At 38.5% G+C, this 21,530-nt stretch overlaps 3 protein-coding genes across 4 annotated transcripts; 1 reads left to right on the forward strand and 2 right to left on the reverse strand.

Moving 5' to 3' along the window:
* Positions 1-114: 114 nt before the first annotated feature.
* LOC306911837 (macrophage mannose receptor 1-like) lies at positions 115-5,457 on the reverse strand. Its single transcript, XM_079487514.1, has 12 exons — positions 5,294-5,457; positions 4,770-5,156; positions 4,300-4,644; positions 3,818-4,195; positions 3,372-3,734; positions 2,860-3,222; positions 2,434-2,778; positions 1,890-2,261; positions 1,266-1,661; positions 880-953; positions 727-799; positions 115-509 (listed from the first exon to the last, which is right to left on the reverse strand). Exons 1-11 carry the CDS (start codon positions 5,322-5,324, stop codon positions 731-733), a joined length of 3,123 nt encoding a protein of 1,040 aa, XP_079343640.1. The 5' UTR covers positions 5,325-5,457; the 3' UTR covers positions 115-509; positions 727-730.
* Positions 5,458-7,178: 1,721 nt separating this feature from the next.
* On the reverse strand, positions 7,179-15,617 carry LOC306911238 (ER degradation-enhancing alpha-mannosidase-like protein 3). Of its 2 annotated transcripts, none has more exons than XM_079486430.1 (20): positions 14,997-15,617; positions 14,265-14,310; positions 14,083-14,183; positions 13,818-13,857; positions 13,594-13,706; positions 13,304-13,457; positions 13,043-13,177; positions 12,848-12,953; positions 12,332-12,429; positions 11,723-11,848; positions 11,416-11,499; positions 11,223-11,306; positions 10,996-11,120; positions 10,730-10,895; positions 10,479-10,633; positions 10,278-10,398; positions 10,020-10,196; positions 9,371-9,536; positions 8,907-9,098; positions 7,179-8,798 (listed from the first exon to the last, which is right to left on the reverse strand). In XM_079486430.1, exons 1-20 carry the CDS (start codon positions 15,137-15,139, stop codon positions 8,602-8,604), a joined length of 2,529 nt encoding a protein of 842 aa, XP_079342556.1. In that variant the 5' UTR covers positions 15,140-15,617; the 3' UTR covers positions 7,179-8,601. The 2 variants fall into 2 exon arrangements, with proteins under 2 accessions (XP_079342556.1, XP_079342557.1); XM_079486431.1 differs by having other exon boundaries at positions 10,020-10,187; positions 14,997-15,614.
* A 546-nt stretch (positions 15,618-16,163) lies between these two features.
* slc31a2 (solute carrier family 31 member 2) lies at positions 16,164-21,463 on the forward strand. Its single transcript, XM_079486175.1, has 4 exons — positions 16,164-16,396; positions 18,181-18,247; positions 19,368-19,635; positions 20,022-21,463. Exons 1-4 carry the CDS (start codon positions 16,391-16,393, stop codon positions 20,185-20,187), a joined length of 507 nt encoding a protein of 168 aa, XP_079342301.1. The 5' UTR covers positions 16,164-16,390; the 3' UTR covers positions 20,188-21,463.
* Positions 21,464-21,530: the final 67 nt, after the last annotated feature.

The following is a 21,530-nucleotide window of genomic DNA, read 5'->3' on the forward strand; positions in this document are numbered from 1 at the left end:
CATCGTTTTAAGGTTTTATATGCTTAACTAAATGTAACAGAATCTAATAAAAGATGAACACAATGTCAAAAAATCCAATCCCGTTGTTGTTGTGATGAATGAAATAAATGCAAGAACTTTTATACTTGGTTTTATTATGTTCATAGTATAAACACAACATATTCGGTTGCTTAGAGATCAAGTGTAAAGGAAATTTTGTTTCTATAGTCTAAGCGTCACCCCAAAAACCTATGTTAATATTAAATTAGAAACATCAATTTACAATTGTCTACAAAACCCAGAGAGAAATGAATATGCATGTGTTGAAAACAATGACAGCCAGCACTACTATAGTACTACTATAGTATAGCACTACTTCAAACTGCTGTCATGTGATGTAAGTTTAGCTTTAAATACTAAGTACTGACATTTAGCATTAATGTGACAAACAGTCCGTCTTTGCTCTTGGTTGGTGATGGAATTGCCTGAGCTGGGATGGCCATATGGTCACTTGCTCTTGGGTGGTGAAGCTAAAAACAAAATAGCAATATAGGCCTTAAACCACTTATAAAACATTAAAAACAAAAGACATTGTAGTCCATACTTGAAGTAATATAAGTACAGAGTCTTTAACTTTATGAGTCTGAAGGGGTCTGCGCTCCTTCGTGTAAGACAGGAAGTCAAATTGGTTTAGTATTATAATATGTTTTCGTTAAAACATGGTTATCTTGCGATAATCAACTTAACTGTTTTAACTATAGTTTCTCAAGCGCATGGTGAAGTTGCCGGGTGCTCCTCGTTCGATCATCTCCTGTTTAAACTAAAAAGATTTGGTTAGATTGTTTCACGTGCCAATGTTATTTAGAAATGGCTGTTACAAACTGGCACCCATTAACTTACCTTATCAATAAACTCTTCAATCTGAGACTGAGACAAATTTTCTTTGGCTGAAAAGCTCATTCTCAATCCACTCACTAGAAAACAAATTATTATTATTGATTGCAAAACAGTATTTTTACATTCACATTTCAAAAAATACAGTCATTTGGTAATAAGACATCATATGGAATATGTGCTGCTTAAAACTAGTTTTTGTTAAAAAATTAAATAAAATATAAGATCATTCTACAACACATACCATAATTATCTTAATTCCATGGTCATCACCCAAAAAGACAAAATAGAGATGTCATTAGGAAACACATCCACATTAACAAAAAACATCACAGACAAGGTGATTACTTGTTTATTTTATTATAGGCCATGTAGAAGGAAGGTGATCTCACCACTGTAGCAGAAGAAAGGCAAAGGGTCCAAGCATTGCTCATCTGTCCAGTAACCAAAAGATTTGAAAGACACAGCTGTGCAATGTTGCTTAAAGGCCAGACCAGGGATACTAAAACCATTATCTGGTTCTGCGGAAGCCCATTTCACAATGTATGTGAATGAAGAGTTGCTTTTATCTGACCACAGTTTGCTTCTGTGTAGACCAATCCACACTTCATTATTTGTACGTTCCGCTGTCATTTTAAATTTTTGATCAAAGGTCAGTATCTGTATACGCTCTGTTTCATTTCTTACACTAGCCAGATCCGTGTAAAACTGTCTGCAGTGTGTCTGAGCAGCACTCCAGGTCTTTTCCTGACCTACCCAAACATACTTCTGAGAAGCATTCTCTCTGCCTAAGAGACAACAGAGTTAATAAGTGCATCCGTTTTCATAATTGACATTGTAATAACAGTGAGAAAATCTTTTAATACAGTGGGAACCAAACGTTTGAGACCATATTGGAAATGCTATGAATTGTATAATGAAAATATATTTGAAAAATTAAAATTTTAACAAATGTTGTCAGACTGTTTGTTTATAGTTACATAAAACATATAATCTTCACAAATAAATCATCTTACCATCATAACAAACAAAAATGAAAGTGTTGTCACAGCTGGTATCAAACCAGGTTCCATCATTTACATCCATAGAAACACACAGTTCCATTCCCCTATAGTTGTTTGGTTCATGATACCAGTTTCTGAATTCTCTCTCTCCTTCCTGATAGAAATCATCATCATCCAGTGACCATCTCCAGCTGTTCAGATCATCATACAGTCCAATCCAAGCTGAGCCATCGTAAGTCTCATTAACTGTGTTCATCACACTGTTCATCTCTGTCATGTTATCAATGGTGGCCAGATCAGTGTAATTCTGTCTGCAGTATGTCTGAGCTTCAGACCAGGTCTTATTCTCAGATATAAAGTGATACTGACGGGAGGATGCTAAAGCTGTCAAGGTAAGAAAGTATGTGAAGACACAATTTTATGAGGGGATCTTTAAGGACAGTTGAAATGAATTAGAGCAGACCTGAACGTCTAGTTAAAACACCTGTAAAAATACTGAGAAGGGAATAGGTTTAAAAAAAAGTTTTGTTCTGAGATATAGGATAGATCTACTCACTGCTGTAACAAATGAAAGGTAACTGAAAATTGCAGTTTTCATACGTCCATTTCCCAGAATCACTGAACGACACAGCAGTGCAGTGTTCACTGTCTTCAGCATTGTTCGGCTCTCCTGACCTCCAGTTACTGAATGTAGAGTTACTCTGATCTGACCAAGATCTAGTTCTGTACAGACCGATCCAAACATTGCGATTATTTTGTGAAAGAGAAAGGATCATCTGGTTTTCTGTGCCATTCCTGATACTGACAAGGTCCGTGTGATGTTCTCTGCAGTAACTCTGAGCATCGGTCCAGTTTTTGACTTCATTAACATACACAAAACTGACATTGGCATTCTGTCTTCCTGTTAAACAAGACATCATGGTATAATATGTAATTGTTCTAATTTTTCAGTTTGACAAGACAGTTTCACAGCAGTTCTCACCATCATAGCAAACAAAGGGATGTGAATTAGAGCAATACTCTTCACTCCATATTCTGCTGTAAGATGACAGGGACACACATAGACTCTGTCCATAAGCGTTTCTTGGTTGCCGGACATACCAGCTTTCAAAACCTCCTCCTAACTCTGTGTTTCCCAGAGACCATCTCCAGCTGTTCAGATCATCATACAGTCCAATCCAGACGGAACCATAGTAAATCCCACGTACTGTTTTCATGAGCCTGTTCATCTCTGTCATGTCATCAATGGTGGCCAGATCAGTGTAATTCTGTCTGCAGTATGTCTGAGCTTCAAGCCAGTTCTTATTCTCAGATATAAAGTGATACTGACGGGATGATGCTAATTCTGTCAAGGTAAGAAAAAAGAAAAGAGATCATTTTATTTGAATAACAGAAATGTGTGAACAATTTAACTGAGGCCTATCATTATTAGCATGTTAAAACATCCCACAGAAAAAATAGACTTAAAGGTGAGAACAATAGAAAAGAACTTACTGCTGTAGCAGAAGAAAGGCCTGATGGAAAAGCACCTCTCATATGTCCAATCACCCAATTCGTCAGTAGATACAGCAGCACAGTACTGAAAATCATTGTTCGATTCAACTGATCGTCTTGCTTCTTTTCTGGTCCTTCCTGGTTTCCAGTTTTGATAACTGGAAGAAACATGGTTTGACCAAATCCTGTTTCTGTACAGACCAATCCAGATCATACCACCTTTTCTGCTAATGAATCTCTGATTCTCAGTCAGGTTTCTCACATTGACAAGATCTGTGTGATGTTCTCTACAGTATCTCCGAGCCTCTGTCCAGGTCCTTCCATTAGTGATTTTGATATATGTCTGTGTGGCATTCTCTCTACCTGAGATATAAAGTATATGCTCAGTAGGGGTCACTGATAAAGTAAAAGCATACTGTGTTATCTAAACAGGTGAAATGTTGTACCATCATAGCAAACAAATTGCAGTGTGTCATCACATGAGGAGTCGAACCAGCTTCCATCTTTTACGTTTATAGAAACACACAGTTCCATTCCCCTATAGTTGTCTGGTTCATGATACCAGTTTCTGAATTCACGCTCTCCTTCCTGATAGAAATCATCATCATCTAGTGACCATCTCCAGCTGTTGACATCATCATACTGTCCAATCCAAGCTGAGCCATCGTAAGTCTCATTAACTGTGTCCATCACAGTGTTCATCTCTGTCATGTTATCAATGGTGGCCAGATCAGTGTAATTCTGTCTGCAGTAAGTCTGAGCTTCAGACCAGGTCTTATTCTCAGATATAAAGTGATACTGACGGGAGGATGCCAGTGCAGTCACTGTTAAAAATTACATTATTAATAATTATATGATTATTCTCTTATTTCATTATTTTAAAGTGTCTACACAAATCTGTATTTCTGAGTCTGTTGATAGTACTCACAACTGTAGCAAATGAAAGGCAACTGAAAATTGCAGTTTTCATCCGTCCATTTCCCAGCATCACTGAATGACACAGCAGTGCAGTGTTCACTGTCTCCAGCATTGTTCGGCTCTCCTGACCTCCAGTTACTGAATGTAGAGTTACTCTGATCTGACCAAGATCTAGTTCTGTACAGACCAATCCAAGTAGGATCAAACATTTGCAATTTATATAGTATCTTCCGATGTTCACTCTCATTTCTGACACTGACAAGGTCGCTGTAATGCTGTCTGCAGTAACTTTGAGCTTCAGTCCAGTTTTTGGCCTGGCAAACAGGAACATAACTTGAACTAGCATTCGCTCTTCCTGAAAGATTAACATACAATATTAAGCATTAGACAGAGACAAGTGTAGCGCCTTTTCATTTTCATTGTAAAAACTGAAATGTATGAAAATAGTTTTAATACATTTAATGTATTATGAATGCTCACCATCATAGCAGGTAAAAGGAAAATCTGTGCTGCAACTCACTGCAATCCACCTCCCATTCTCAATATACACGCATAGACTTTGTCCTCCTATATTCCCTGGTCCAGGGTTATACCAGTTCCTAAATTGTTTTTCTCCTTCTATAAAGAAATCACTGTCCTCTAGAGTCCATTTCCAACTGTTCAGATCATCATAGAGTCCAATCCAGGCCAAATCAATGGAGTTATAGTTATCCATGATCTCGAGTAACTTCTCCATCTCCTGATCATTTTCAACGGTGACCAGATCAGCGTATTTCTCTCTACAGTAGCTCTGAGCTTCTGTCCATGTCTTTTTCTCATTCACATAGATATACTGACTTGCAGTACACAGGGTGAGGATCAAAAACCCTGCAGATTTGATTATTAAAGCATAGCAAGAATGAGTGTGGGGGTTCTTTTTAACATAAGCTCTCAAATATTGTACATACCAATATATAAGCCACCCAAAGTAAAGCATTCTATAAAGTATCGTAATTTTGACTTACCTGAGAATAGACGCAATGGAAACACAGCCATGATATGGGTCTAGTTTAAAGGAAATAGTTATATTAGAACAGATGAGCACAAATTTCCGGCTTCAAGGCTTCAAGACGTGTGTGTGGATCGGTTACTTGTGTGGCCGTTTTTCAGTTGCAAAATCTGGGTGGATGCGATCAACCCCATACATGAAGAAACACGTATGATTAAATAATTTCTCAAATGTATCAAACCTGTTTAACTACAATGACACAGTCCTTGCCCATATGTGTTAAACTATCACCATTGCGCCCTTACAACATACAGTATATTAACCTGGGTTGCGTCAAGGGAATTTCATTAGAATTGTATTTTAACTTTAACTCTTAATCTAATTATGTCCATATTTACATTTACATTTAGTTTGGCAGACACTTTTATCCAAAGCGACTTACAGATGAGGAAACATTGGAAGCAATTATAACAACATAGGCAACGAAAATACATAAGTGCATCAAACTAGTCCATTAAAGCCTAGCACAGTATACAAAGCTAGCCATATACGGTTGACATTATTAAAAAGCTAAATAAAAAATGCAAAAACATAACAGTGACATTTGTCTCAAACAAGATGCAGCCTAGTATGTAGAATACGAACACTACATGCTAAATTCAATAACTTGTGAGTCCTTTTTTATTTAATGTTTGGTTTCAATTGATAAACTGATATTTGTCACACCCCTTATAGTACCTGTTTCTACAGTTATTACTGTAATCCATACCCTGACAGAATCTTCCAGCCACATGTTAGTTATGGTTTGTTAAAGCTCTGCGGTCGAGTGGTTATTTTATTGTGAATGTAGTCATAGCTGACTATACTTGTTAGAGGAAACAGTCCCATTAAAAAAATGTGATAAGCAAATATTCTTTACTACCCTAGATGTTGTTCTTGTGAATAAAGCCCGACTATTTGCCAGTCAAGCTTCCAGGAGAACATCCATTTTTTAATCAGAAGTTGGAATAAAACCTCTTTCCCTGGTTCTCCCTTGTATTGCACACTAATATCCATGGCTTCATATAATTATATCACGCCCAAACCTGTTTTCTGTCAAATATAAGCAATAACTTCCCTGTCCTATACACATTAACTAAATATCTCTAAACTAGAAATTCCTTCGCTTACATTCACACCTCTTTTTCACGGTATATGTTAACACCCATATAATAACACAAAACACAAAAGTTATGAAAACCTTATTGTGCTATATCTCACAAAAATGAGTAGCAAGGCCTTCATGATATATCAATGATTAATAATCCTACACATAGTTCAGTGATACTACAGGCGTTTTTTGCCGGATATTTGTGACGGCACAAAATATAAACTGGAAGTGACACTGCAGACCAACCAGATTCAAGACAATGAAATTAATTCTACATTTGCAGCAACGGGTGGCCATGGAAACGTGATTCGTGATATCTAGCAAGGTGGGGTAACATGGACGTTTTACTGCTGATACACATGTAACATCTCCCATTTGGGGCCCACCCACCTTTGGAGACATCCAAACAGTTATGAGGACGGCCGGTAGGAGGCGAACGAAGGTCAAACTGAGTCATTGTCACAGTGCGCCCTCTGTTGACGAGCCTGACATGTTTCAATTGCAAAGGCACAGTAGTTACTCAATTTCCCAAATACATTTCACTATATAACTAACAAAATAAATTGACATGTATTATTATATAAAATGCCTTTGACAAAACCAAATTACTGTAAAGTACCTGTGAAATAATGCAAACCTTCCTTATATAGTCAAACTTTAAGAAAGATAACTGAATCAAAAGTATTGTATAAAAATAATCAACGAAGAGATATGTATTCCTTATGCATTAAAAATGGGTCGACAAGTCGAGTCCTGAAAACGTTATTTTAATGGCAAGTCCTGATCATTCTTTCATCCATCATTACAAAAAAGGCTCCTTACAGGACACTATTAAAATCTCTTACCATCACCGTAATGAAACATTTCATGACTTTGGTCTTAGATTAATGGGCCGTTGCCAACTCCACAATCTCAAGTGTATCTTAAGAAATAAATATAATGCTATCTGATCTGTTATATTTAGCTACTTTAAAGTGAATCGGTCATAAGCCCTTTGCGAAACAAGAGGTACAGAATATGACATCCTTATGACAATCAATCATGAATAACAGTTGCATTTGACATCTAGTAGCTACTAAGACTTGAAATTAAATGTTTTGGTCTGATATAACCATTGCCCACACAGTTGCCCATGCTAAAGCAAAACAACATATGAAACCCCAGGGGAAAAGAAAAAAAGAGAAAGCTAATTTACAATGACTTACAAATTTCGATTCAAATGGAAATGTAGAGTTACAATCACCCAGCGAAGACACTTTACACACTAAATGTATATTATTGCACAAACAATATCATCATGTAAACCCTGATGGTTTGATGTCTGTCCTGGCCCTTCATTGCAATGTCTGAGGTTGTAACTGCACATTACTGCAGACCCTCTCAAAATGTCCCCTGATCAGTTACTGGATTTAAAGGGAAAATGCATAAATTTATGAAAATGCACACACGCATAACCGCACAGATTTAGTATTGGCACATGATGAAATGTAACAACATGAGCATGTGACAATGACAAATGCACTTTGCATGACACACATATTCACACATAACATATTCAAGTCATAGGTGTCCCTGATATCTCGGTCTATAAACTGTATGTAAAAATAATTGGTACACAGGTCCATCCTCTGTCATTTAACATCATCTTTTATAAACTGCCCATAACACTGGTTTTCGGGGTTTGGTCATTGGATCCCTGTTTTAAGACACATACCCCAAAAAGAGGTAAAAAGAAAGTCATACAGGTTTGGAACGATATGAGAGTTCCATTTCTGGATAAACTGTCTCATAAAAGGAAGTGCAAGACACTTAGGAATAAGGAGAAAGGATTGAGAGCTTGTGATCTACCTTTGAAGACAAAATACTGTATGAATCAACTGTGATCCCGATAAACCGAGAAGAACCTATGCAACAAGCACAATATCAGACAGACGGCAACTCTGCATGTCTAACCCTCTCAATCTAGAAACTACACAAAGTATCTTTAGATTTTCACAAGGGAAAGTGTTTAACCATCTGGCTTCTGAGCTCCCTTTTCGTTGCTCACATGGTACATTCGAGGCTTAACAGAAACAGATTCTCCAAAGCACAATTTTCCTGCTTTTTCTGATCTTAGGTCAGTGACGGAGCATCCGCTCTGTGTTCTGTAAGGGAGATCACGGCTGTCTTCGCTGTCAGGGGCAGCTTTCAGGATCTTTTGGTGGTGAGGCGGTGCAAGTTTCTGTCGAGGATGCAGCCTCTGCACCTTGAGTCTCTGTAATCGCCTCATTTTTCTCCAGCACCAGCTGGATCGTAGTGCTCTCTACCTCACCTTCAGCAAACTCTCCCTCCTTCGCCAGACGAAACTTAATGTTAAGCTTCTCAGGTTTCTCTATAAAGATAAAACAAATACAGGCTATGAAACAAAGCATGCTAGCAATGCTATAAGAGCCATCGATGAGGGTCTACAGTATTTGTGTATATGAGTTTTATCCGTTACCTTTGCCGAGTTGTTTCTCTTTGGACAACAGAAGAACATCTACATTGTGATGTTCCTGCAGAGCGGTAGTGAGTGTAGCTCCCTCTTTGTTAAAGAGGAACACAAGAGGAATGGTGATGTCATCTGTAGAGTCTCCATCTCCAACCATCTGAAAGAGTGGCGTATCTGCAATGCTGGTGCCCTCTCTGTGATCTGTGAGAACATTCCATAAAGAACACATGAGGAATCCATAAAGGCTACATTTCACATTATTCACAAAATATCACAAGGTTCCTTCAGACTATAAAAAACTAAGAAAACAATGGTTCCCCTTTGCTACAAAGAACCTTCAAAGCACCTTTATTTTTAAGTGTGCAGATGAGGTTTTGAAACGGAAGAAGCAAGTCAACAGATTTTTTACTTTGGTCTCTTCAAGATATATGAGATGAGATTGATGTTCATGATCATACAATAGTTCAGCTCACCAATGAATATGACTCCGATGGCTCCTACTTCTTGGAGACGTCGAGCTTTGCCGGCAAACATGCAGTCTCCTCTCAATGCCAGCGCTATGCGTCCTTGTAGCTCTACACCATTCTCAATAGTCCCGCACGCTGTGTATGGAACACTTCTCACAATACTGCCTTTCACCTTGGAGAAAGAGAGACGAGAGAGTTCATAAATGAGTTGTGTTTAAAGATGCTTTCATAGGAACAGAATGGTCCGATTCATTCTATCGACACATTGGAATGGGGAACTTGTGGAATTGACAGCAACTCATATACAGTTTGTATGAATGTACTGTATATATCGCTGCTTTCCTTCCTTCCGTGTATCTCCACATTTTGTGATTTGTTTTTGACATAAATCATTATTATTAGTCACCCTTTATGTTTGTCACTGGGTTTTGCAAATATCCAACCAATAAAAAGTATTAAAAGGCTCATCAACTTTGAAAACACAGTATTAAGTCATTTAAAAAGCTTGTTTTCCATTTCCTGAATTGCTTAATTCAGACGTACAAGGTTTTGGAAAGACATCGACGATATGTTTAAATCGACTGTTTATTGAAAGCATTCATAGATAATAATAGACAACCACACCCATGTACCCAAGTTTTCATAGAGATCTCACCCCGTGCTCTTGTTTGGCAAGGTCCAGTCCAAACTTCGCTGGTCCGGCTGTAAGGACCGTTCTACCCAAAAACGGAGGGGAAATGAGCTGTACAATCAATGGCACCACTTCCTCTTGCTCTGGGGTTTGGCTCACCTCCGCGACCAGCTTAAACTTAAACACCCCCTTCTGAGAGTCCTGTGTAGAGACACAGACAGATGAGCAGATGTGCAGAAGAAAAATTAGACAGACCTTAACATTCATTCACTGCATGTTCACCTGAGTTACTGAGCCTCGGATGGAGGAGCCCAGCTCAGTGAGAGGAGCTAAAGAGATACCAATGCTTTTCAGAAACTCCACGGGCTCCAGGCCTGTGTCGTGAAGTGGCAGCTCGATCCCCCTGTGTTGAAGAGAACATTATTGTAAAATTAGCGTTTTTCTACCAGGACTCTGTAAAAACCTGCATCAAATTATACCCACTTGACTGGTGACATCTGCCCGGCTCTGCCCACTCCTGTAAGGTATTTGTAGCCGTCTCTGATAGTCTTGGCAAAAGTGGGGTTGTTGGGGAAGAGGGTCTGAGCGCTGGGACAGGAGTACGAAAACAAGTCGTTTTCATGAGACGCTTGAGGTTGCTAAAAGATACACAAAACGTCGGGAAATAGTTATGCTTGGAAGGAAACACCCCAACATCATTCATTTGGATTCATGTTTGAAAGATTGTCTCTAACCGTGTCGTTGCTGTGGCAGGGGGGGTGGGTTGTTGACAGAGACACTGGGAGCAAGTGAGCCTCAGTAGTAAAAATATAATCATCAATGTCTATAGGCAGCTGACTCTTCTCTGAGAAGAGAAGGTAGAGGTACTTAAACATCTCGGCCAGGAAGAAGGAATCCATCCTTGAAACAATCAAACATGAAAATGCAGTTTTTAAAGTCAATCCATTGGTAATATGAATTTTAAGTTATCAAATAGGTTGTTGATAACCTAATTTGTTACCTGTCCTCGTGGGAACCAGTCCTCACGTCCTGCACGGCGGCGAAGCCACAAGGGACTCGAGCATGAGTGTTCAACTTCTCCACAATAGTCCGACCCACGTTCAAGTAGTATGGATCACCTGTGGCCTGAACACGAAGAGACAAACTTGAAAAAACGATGAATAAAGACTTTGACAAAAATGTACTTTGACAAAACCAGAGAAGTCAGACACGGTCTTGTTTCATTACTTTATAAAGGAAGTATGTGCTTTCAGCAAACTCGGGTCTCAAAGGGTGCTGACCCCAGTGAACTCTGAACTCTGTGGTGAAGGCCTGTTTGAAAACAGATCATTGGAAATCATTGATTACTTGTGAACATTCAGAATGCAATATAAAATATCAGTTGTAGATGACTGGTGTAAGTTTATTGCAGTTGAGATACCTCAGGGAGGAAATTGTGCTGTTTGGTCACTTGGTACAGCATCTCATGTGTCTCAATGGCAGGTTTTAAATCTCCTCTCAGAACCTGGAATGTGTTCAGACAAAGTTCACCAAAAAGATACCCTACTTGGGTCCAGAGTTGAAATCTGCCAATTCTTTGACAACAAACCTGTGGTACTTTGGTACTGTATCGATATACTGGAATACAGTTTTCTTTTATACGAATATACTGTTCTAGGTTACAAATTCTGCAAATTCACTTACTTCCCATTTTCTATGTGATTAAATATAATGACAAAGAGCTGAACCTGTAGTCCGGGGAAGAAGGCGAGTAATGAATCCATCCAGCTGCGCACGTGCACGGTGGGGTTGTGCATGTGCACGTTGAGCAGCAGAGGAGGTTGGCTGATGTATTTCATAATGGCACTGTAGTGCTGTAACAACAGACAAAAATAAGTCACGTGACAATACGTGTGAGGTAATTGAGCTACAATCTGTTCTATGTGACTAAAGTCTGGATAACACAGCACAATTTGAGCCCTGATTTCCTGTTAGGGCATGTCGATGCTTGTTGCCATGAACTGACAGAAAATGTTGTACTGTGTATGCCATACAATCTAGCTATTGACTATGAATTCATCCTGTACGCAAATATTAAACATGTTTCTTGTTTTATACAGATTTAAGAGCAAATCTTGCTGTGTATGAAGTTCCATGACTCAATACAGAAGTCAGTAGTCAACCACCCAATGGAAATCAAGTACGTTGGATACTACAAACAGAAGGTTTGTTTTTGATTAAAGGTTTTATCTATACCCATTTACAATCTTCTGTTTAGATTTTCAGTGTTGTGTAAGGTATTCCAGTTTTACAGGACATTCCTGATTTCTAATTTCCAGGGAGTATAGAACCCTTACTGTGTTGAATCTTTCGAGATATACTTTGTCCCCAAGAAGAATATAAGCTTTCATCAAGTATTCATAATACGAGTCAATACCAGCACCAACACCACTATCTGTAATGAGAAATAGAAGACAGTGATGTTAATATAATATCGATGAAGGCCGTGCAACACAAATATCACATTTTATACTAATGTGTGCTCTAAACAATAATTTCAATCAAATAAATTCCCAATGTGTAATGTGAAAAGCAGAAGTCCTCATGGTATCATTGTTTGGAGCCCAATGTTTCACTGAATCATTTCCTTTTTCATATCTGTATGTTTCAACACTTTTATGCATTCGACAGATGTGTTTACCCAAAGTAACATGCAGTGCTTCTACATTTTTTAAGCATGTTCATTATCATCATGTGCATTTCCTATGAATCACTAGTAGAACTTACAGGAAACCGAAGTGTATTGTTTTCAAAGTGCAGTGTTATGTATTTAAGTAACAACAGACAACAGTAGTAGCAATGCAAAGCCTCACCCCTTCGAACCCAGTCTCCATTGTGGATGTTGATCACCGTGCCGACGAGGTCACTTCCTCTTTGCCTTTTCTCCCATAGAACGTCGAGAGCTCTCCGTGCGTGATCCTACAGCGAATGGAGTGAATGACTTCTTAGCATAGCCACATAGCTGATTCTTGCTCTGCTGGTGTAAAGAAAACATGCTGGGTGTTTACCTCAAATATCTTTTCCCCGGATAGCCGGCTGAGAGCAGCAAACTCCAGGATCATGGTCCCTGCGCAGGCAGTGCAGGTGTCCGACTCAGTGCCCGTACGCGAAAGCGGGCTGACGACTCCATAGCGCAGATTGACCTAATAAGGACATTTCACTTTGGTTCATTGGTAGCTCCTTTGTACCATCAAACAGTTTTGTTAGTAGTGACTAACTTTGTTAGTGACTAACTAAACTCATTTTATGCACATAGCAGTGAACGTTACCCGAGGGTAAGGAAGGCCACTGGTAGTGTTAAAGGCAGGCAAGAGGCGGTAGCCCAAGTCTTTGGCCATGTGCAGCAGTTCATCTTTGTACCACATCATCCTATCTCCTCGCTGCTTTAGAACGTCTGCCATCACGTGTGCACCCAACAATCCACTGAAAGAACAAAAGGAGCTTTTGCAATTGTGCTACTCTCAGTGAACGTAAAGACAATTGCATTTCCATTTGCCACTTTTACTTCAAATGTAGTAAGATATTAACATCTAAAGTGAGTGAATCTTCAAGACCGTACCCCAGCACACGGATATTAGTTTCGAAAACAGAGACGACGATGTCATTATCCAGTCTTACATCACTGATCGTCCTCTTTACAGCTTCCTCAAACTCATCCAGTTTGTTTAGCAACTGCTCAGAATCACATAAAACAACCGTTATAAACACATGTGTGAGGGGTAGTCAAATACTACCCAGAATGCTCTTCGACAGATGAAGTTTTTACATATAGGTTTTGCTCACCACAAGAGTATCCAAAGTGTCTATTAATGTTAAAGAGAACCTTAGAAAACAGAGGAAGAAGATTTCCATTAGTGGCCCATGGAAGAAATCAACATGTTCTTTAATTCAGTTGTCTATCCTTGCTGATGCACTAACAAGTAGCTAATCTTTTACAGTACAAAACAAGTAAATTACAGCTGGTTGTACAGACAGCATGTGAGGAACCAAACAGTAAAGGAGAAACGGGCTACAAATAAGCAGGAAGGATAAAGATGGTTAGACTCACTTTCCTAAAGAGTCATCAATATCTCCTCGATTTGGTTCCTGCCCTCTCACCCTCCCTCTACAGCTGAGGGGCATTAACTCATCTGCTGGGTAGGCATATTTCTGATGAAGAATGAAAACATATGTATATTCATTCTAAATTATTTCAGAATTAAATCCGGTGGAATATGAAAATTTGCTCACCATGTAACTGTTGTAGGCATGATCAAACATTTCCAAAATCTGGTCCCTGAAAAACAATGGAAGACCGAGTTGCAATTGATAGTGTTCTGGGGAAAGCAACTAAACAAATTACTCAATGAAGCTCATTTCCTTATAGACCTTTAATGATATATGATGACACATTTACATTAGAAACGTTGTCTATTTTTATTTATCCTTTTAAATATTGTGTTTTCTGTTGTGTGTGCAAATATGAAATATTTGCTGCTGACTAATTTAGTAGAAGATCCGGTGTAAAGGTAAACATTCTGAACATATCTCTTCACAGGCAAATACTTGTCACTAGCTACAAATGTCCTCTACAATGTGTATTATGTATGTCTACACCATTATAAACAGGAAAAACATTATTTATGGAGACTTTGGAGGGATTAGAATGAGTCAGCTTATTACATCACTACTGAGAACTAAAACCCAACCCTTAACTTGAGCAATAGTGTTGGTCAGGAATCATGACATCATCCTGTTATGAAGCAACACTCTTACGAAACAATACACAACTAAAATGATGAAGACAAACATCACATGCTGTCATCATCCCTAATGGACTCAAACCACAGCTGCCAAATACCAACATCCAACCAGCACTGGACTTCTGATCTGGCAAACAACTTCAACAAGATTTACTTTTATACACAATATGACACAACAGCACATTTTACTCAGACAAATAAAATACATAAATCAAGCTACCTGATTTTAGACTTCTCCTCTGCAGTCATAGCTGGTCCATCTTGACCAGTAACTCCAATCCAAAAACAGGAGACGGTCAGAGTTGCCAACACCATGACAAAACTACTCCTCCGTGCATCTCTTCTGATCCAGTTTCTCCCCATTAAAAAAAATGAGAAGACCAGCTTTTCAGCCTCGTGAATACAAATCGCCACTAAAGTGAATCTAACTAGAAGAGGCTTGTTGATGTTTATCTTTTTGACACTCCTATGTCGTTTGACTTTTGTTGGTTTAACATCCCCGCTTAATGGCACTACTATTTACACAACTTCATATATATTACGAATCAAGTTAATCTTCACTTTTAATAAAGATGGTTGTTTCCTTATTTACAACGCTAACGTTAATTTCCTGGCTTGTCGAGCTGGTTAGCCACCCGGCTAGCTAGCAAATAATTCCACAAATTTTCTTATCGGCAGTATTTTTGACCTCCTTAGTCCCTCTTGAAATCTCTGCGCATATGTTTTGCAGAATCGACGGCGTCCAGATCCAAATAATCTCCATATCGTCTAGATTTAGCACCTCATTCCGTTTAGTTTAGCCGACGAACGGCGCTTGTTTTGGACGCGAGCTGATGATGTCATCATGAAGGGCCACCGAAACTAATAACTAAATTAAAACTCCCACGTATTCAACTTTTATTTAACATAAATCACACCGAGTTTATTAATAATACGAATTAATAATAAAAAATAATAACTAATAACTAAAAAATAATCCGACATACCATTTTGTCATGAGAGGGAAAAGACGAGATAAAAGTATTATAAACAAACCAATTATTCATTATTTTTATGAGTGAATATTTTTATTTCATACGCGAAAAAGTACAATAAAAGAAAACAAGCCATTTCCGCACAGCTGAACAGACGAATGGGTGGTTGCTAGAAGGGATTCCAATAGCATCTGACAGACCCTTCTCAGGGATTCAGCTACGGCCGGAAGTGGTGGAAAATCTCGCCATAAAATTACAATAAATTACATGATCTTACGCCTTCCCTAAACCTAACCTTAATATAATAAAACAATTGTAATTAACTGTTTTCAGCCAATGAAGCGGCATTGAAGTGCGCATGCGCAGTGGAGGTAGCCTTACGATAACCAGACAAATGCGTGGACTTCAACCCCCAGAGTCCTCTGCGGCACATATAAATACATCCTCGTGATGTAACGGCACTTTTTAGGCTGAAAGCTTGTCAGCTGGGGGATTTTAAAGACAGAGAAAATGCGGTGAAGTTGTCTGTTGAGGTGCAGGTGGTAACAACCTTATGTTCATGCCATAAAGGACATTTAGTTTTTTCGAGGAAGCTAAAAGTACTCGATCTTATATTTAGAGTGCTGCTCGCGACCTCATCATGAACGTAAGTTCCGCACATGCCTTCGCTCACCTTCGCAGATGTACATTATGCGTTATTTTATTTACTTGAATTATATATGTTTAGGAAAAAGATTAGACTCTGAAATTCACTCTGCTTTTTTAATGTTTGACGTAAAACTTCTCCGATATTTATTGGGTATTTGACACATGCCCGCACATAAACAATGTTATCTATGTTGAAGTTAACTCTTTAACTGCGAACTGTGTCTATTTCTGCTGTCCACCTGTGAACATAATGCATGACTGATTCATTCAAGAGGTTACACAGCTGCTCTGAGATAACACTGAGCATTTCTTGATATGGCACAAAGGCATCAAAAGGCACTTGTCTCCAGTTGGCAAATGCATCACTATCTAGAGAACAGAGGATATGCTGTGCAAGAGACAACGTGTAGAGTTCGCTACTGGCATATAGTAGAATTCTTCAATGCTCTAGTCTGAATGGATTTAATGTAATTGCGAAATGTTCCTCCTGACTGCTGATTTGATCCTGACTGCAGTAGAACGTGGAATGTTGTTGAGCTGGAGACTAACAGGGGCTACTTTGTCTAGTCTGTACCTCCTGCAGAACACTGGTCATTACTTGTCATTTTCCCAAAGTTAAAGGAGTAGTTCACTTTCAAAATAAAGTTTCATGATAATGAATAACTTCATGATACTTATAGAGCTTTTCGTGATAACTTGCCCCCAAGATGTTTGTGATGAAAACATTCCAGGATTTTTCTCCATATAGTGGACTTCAATGGACTCCAAAAGGTTGAAAGTCAAAATAACAGTTTCAGTGTAGCTATTAAGGGCTTTAAACGGTACCAGATGATGAATAAGGGTCTTCTCTAGCGAAACGATCGGTCATTTAAAAAACAAAATACAAATATACATGCTTTATATACCGAATCGCTCTTCGCGTTCATGACTTCACGTAATATGTAGTTATGTTGAAAACTTGTTTATCTACTTGTAAACACTGACTCGGTACTTCCGCCTACGTCAAGCATGACATTTTCAACTTAATTGCGTATTTTGTGAAGTCATGAACGCGAAGCCCAGAACAGAGCAAGGCGAGCGTTTATGTTTATAAAGAATATACATTTATATTTTATTTTAAAAAGGCCCTTTCGCTTCACTAGAAAAGACCCTTATTCATCGTCTGGTATCGTTTAAAGCCCTTAATAGCTACACTGAAACTGTAATTTTGACCTTCAACAATTTGGAGTCCATTGAAGTCCACTATATGGTAAAAAAATCCTGGAATGTTTTCATCGAAAACCTTAATTTCTTTTCGACTAAAGAAACAAAACATCTTGGATGAGATGGGGTGAGTAAATTATCATGAACATTTCTTTTGAAAATGAACTAGGCCTACTCCTTTATTGTGCCAGCCTTCCGGGATTTGTTGCACATAATGTGATTGTCATTGTCAGTTTATAGTTATGGCTTATTGTTATATGCTAGCATGTGCAGATGTCATGAAAAAATATGCACAGACCACAACACACCTGTCATTGTTTCACGCTGATGAAATTTGCCTAAAAGAGACGAGAAACTTACACCACTTCAACCATAAGGGTAATATAAGCGAATCAAGCAAAAGCACTTCTGTAATATGATGTCATGTGGCTGTACAGAGATAATGGTCTAATTGGATCAAAGTGGGTAATTTGGTGTGAAACCACATCTTCACTAGCAGGTGTAGGATGTTTAGTCAAGGGAAATGGGTGGCTAATTACAAGTCTGCTCATATGGTCCCTTGTTCTTTGCTCTTAACAGATGCACTTTGAAGGATCCACTAGAGTCACTCTCTTGTTTGATTTCTGGAACGTGCATGGGCCAGCAGGTACGTGGGAGTTACAAACAAGACCTGATATGATCATGGGACACAATATGCATACAGTATGACAGTTGTATCCAGAATGAAAGTATGAGTGTCCTGCAAAACTTGCCAGTTGAGCATACATAGGGTACATATTTGTGAAATATGCACACAGCAAATACACAATATAATAGCTTAAATGCAAGTTGGCTATTTAACCAAAAAGGAACACTCTTGCGTGGGGTCAAAGTGGTTCATATGTCAACAAGGGAATTCAAGAACTGAAGCAATGGATTTCAAGGGACAGTACACTTGAAAGAAGAAAATTCTCTAATTGTGGATTCATTCATATGACTTTGTTTTTCTGTGACACAAGAAGGGGGGGGGGTGTCAAAGTCTAAATGTCACAAATCATAATTCACTCTCATTGTATGGAAAAAAGATTGGTTGGTGACTGAGCTTGAAAATACATCTAGTGGTAGTAAACCTGTATGACTTTCTTTCATCCGCAGAACACAATAGAACATATTTTGAAGAATGTTGTTATCCGGCACCCATTCACTTGCATTGGTTTTGTGTCCATACAAGCGAAGTGAATGGGGGCCGGTGCTGTTCGGTTACCAACTTTATTAAAAAAATATTTTGTGTTCTGCGGAAAAAAGAAAATCATACAGGTTTGAAATGACAAGGGTGAGCACATGATGACAGAATTTTATTTCCTGTGTGAACTATCCCTTCAAGGCTCTACAAGTACCTGCGTCCCATCTGGTAAAAGCAGTTTATTACCTTAGATTTCAACAGACAATGCAAGCTGAATATTCCAAATCGGTTCACACGCCTTCATAGACAGTTCCCAGGTTCAGTAAGAGTCAGAGTATTTAGCCCTCCCAGAACCGACAGGTTTGTTTTCTCTTAGTTTCACATCCATTAAAAGGACCAGTACATTAGACTTGTAATTACAGGTCCTACTTAAAATTACAACACAACCATTGCTGATAGAAATGACAGGGTTTGACATTGGGTTTACAACTACCTCCACCATGTCATTAAGCAAAGCTTTATGTAAATAATTTACAAATCTTTCCTCTGTTAAACCAACAGGTTTATAAAATTGAGGTGTTTTTCTGAAACTCTCTCTCTCTAGGGATGGTGTTGTCAGTCTTTGTGGTTCTGCTGCTCACTGTGTTCTACGAGCTTCTGAAAGTGTGGAAGATCACACTGGAAAAACAGAAACAATCCCACATCACACATCCTTCTGGTCCGGTGTCATTCACGCGTGATCATTCCTGCTTCTCTTCTGTCATGAGTTCTCAAGATGGAAATTCTGCTCTGGCCAGCAGTCCCTCAGAGATCTCATTAGCTCCCACTGAGAATACGGTTGACACTGCTGGCTCCACAAGCACCGCAAAGAGGTAATGCCCATAAGACACTTCGGTAAACAACAGGGACGGGTCTTTCCGGGAACTGTTGGGTCATATAGACGGGTAGAAAAACAAACAATGAGTCCAAATGGTTTATACAGTAAAGCACACTTAAAGGGATAGATAAAAATTCTGCCATCATTTACTCACCCTCTTGTCATTTTAAACCTGCATGACTTTCTTTCTTCTGCAGAACACAAAAGTAGATATTTTGAAGAACGTTGTAAACCAAACAGCACCCATTCACTTCTATACAGAAGTGTGTACCGGTTTCCAACATTCTTGAAAATATATTTTGTGTTCTGCATAAGAAAGTTAAAAGTAAACTTCCCAAAATATCCTCACAGATGTCCGTGTTTGATTCTTTCCATCTCCAGCTGGCTTTTTCACAGCCTCCAGACGGCCGTACACATGCTGCAGGTGACACTAGGCTACATGCTGATGCTCTGCGTCATGTCCTACAACGTTTGGATCTTCCTGGGGGTCATCCTGGGCTCCGTCTTGGGATACTTCCTGGCTTTTCCTCTTCTGAAACACGTCTGAGATGAACAGAAGATAGAATGGAAAACGAGATGCAACGGCCTTAAATGCTTGTGGTCTCCAGTTCAACAGTGACGGGGGACTGTTTTAAGAAACCATGTCAAGCTTATGAGCATGATCAGAGTAATTATTAAGCCGTGTATCTAGTTCAGAGAGTGATTTAGTATTTTTACCATTTTTAAGAGAATATTTTAAAGATCATGCTGTACGTGAGGTGAAATAAGGCGGCATTCTGCTTTGTGAAGATGTGCTGTAATATTGTTTAACAGGTTTTAAACATCATTGAGTGAGCAAGAACGTGTTAAACAGCATGTGATTTTACAAGCCGGTCATGACGATTCTGTTATATGCACGGATCACATGATCTCCTATTTAAACAGTTCGTATCAGGACATTTCCTAAATGGTGAAGTTCCCTAGTGACCGATTAAGTTCATTTGTGTTACACTAAATAATGTTTAAATTATGATGTGAGATTTGCTTATATTTAGCAAGTGGTTCTCTAACATTTGGAGTAATCACACCAGTTTTAAATCATGTGACTGTTCGCAGTAAACTTCTTTTGTGAGTCAAGATCATTCTTGTGTTATAGTGGAAATTAAAGCTGAATAGGGAACAAAAGTCCTTGTTTCAAAAAAGATAATCATGTGGCCTTAGTTAATATTCTCCACCAGTACAGAGATGCTGGTGAGTGAGTAACAGAAAGCAGAAATCGAAGCATGAACGTGAGAATTTTACTCTTAATGTAATTGTGGATTTAACCGCACTGTTAATAACATGCATTGTCTTTATGGCAATTCATTGTTCTTTAGATGAGATGTTTTACTGCAAAATCTATTAAAATTGGATATTGTTTGTAGTCATGGTCTCACCATTGTTATGCAAAGTCATAGCACTTTACAAGTAAAAATCTAGGCAGTATGTGCACATTTTACATTACATTTACATGTATTCATTTAACAATACTTTTTTGTCCAAATTTACTTACAAACTAAAGAAGATTTAACATTTAGTCAATAAGGTAAACCAGGGTTTCCCAAACGGTGGTGTCTTGATGGAAAACAACTTGCACTGGCATATCTTAAAATATATAAGTGCAATTGTTTTGTCTCAAGATGCAAACCAGTAATGCTCTTTTGTCAAGTATGTTTTTAAACTATTTAAATAACCTAATTTAACTAAAGCCTAGTCCTGGTTTAAAAGAATCCCTGACCGGGAAACCACCCCGTATGTCTACCAGGGCATATTCAAATTGTGCTTTTTGGAAAAAGTTAAATGGCAAATGAATGTTTAAGAATAACAAAATAGTTAAGCAAATACTACTGATAAAATGTAAAAAAGTAAGAT

This window comes from Barbatula barbatula (assembly GCF_947034865.1).
Source record: "Barbatula barbatula genome assembly, chromosome: 22".
Taxonomy (NCBI): domain Eukaryota; kingdom Metazoa; phylum Chordata; class Actinopteri; order Cypriniformes; family Nemacheilidae; genus Barbatula; species Barbatula barbatula.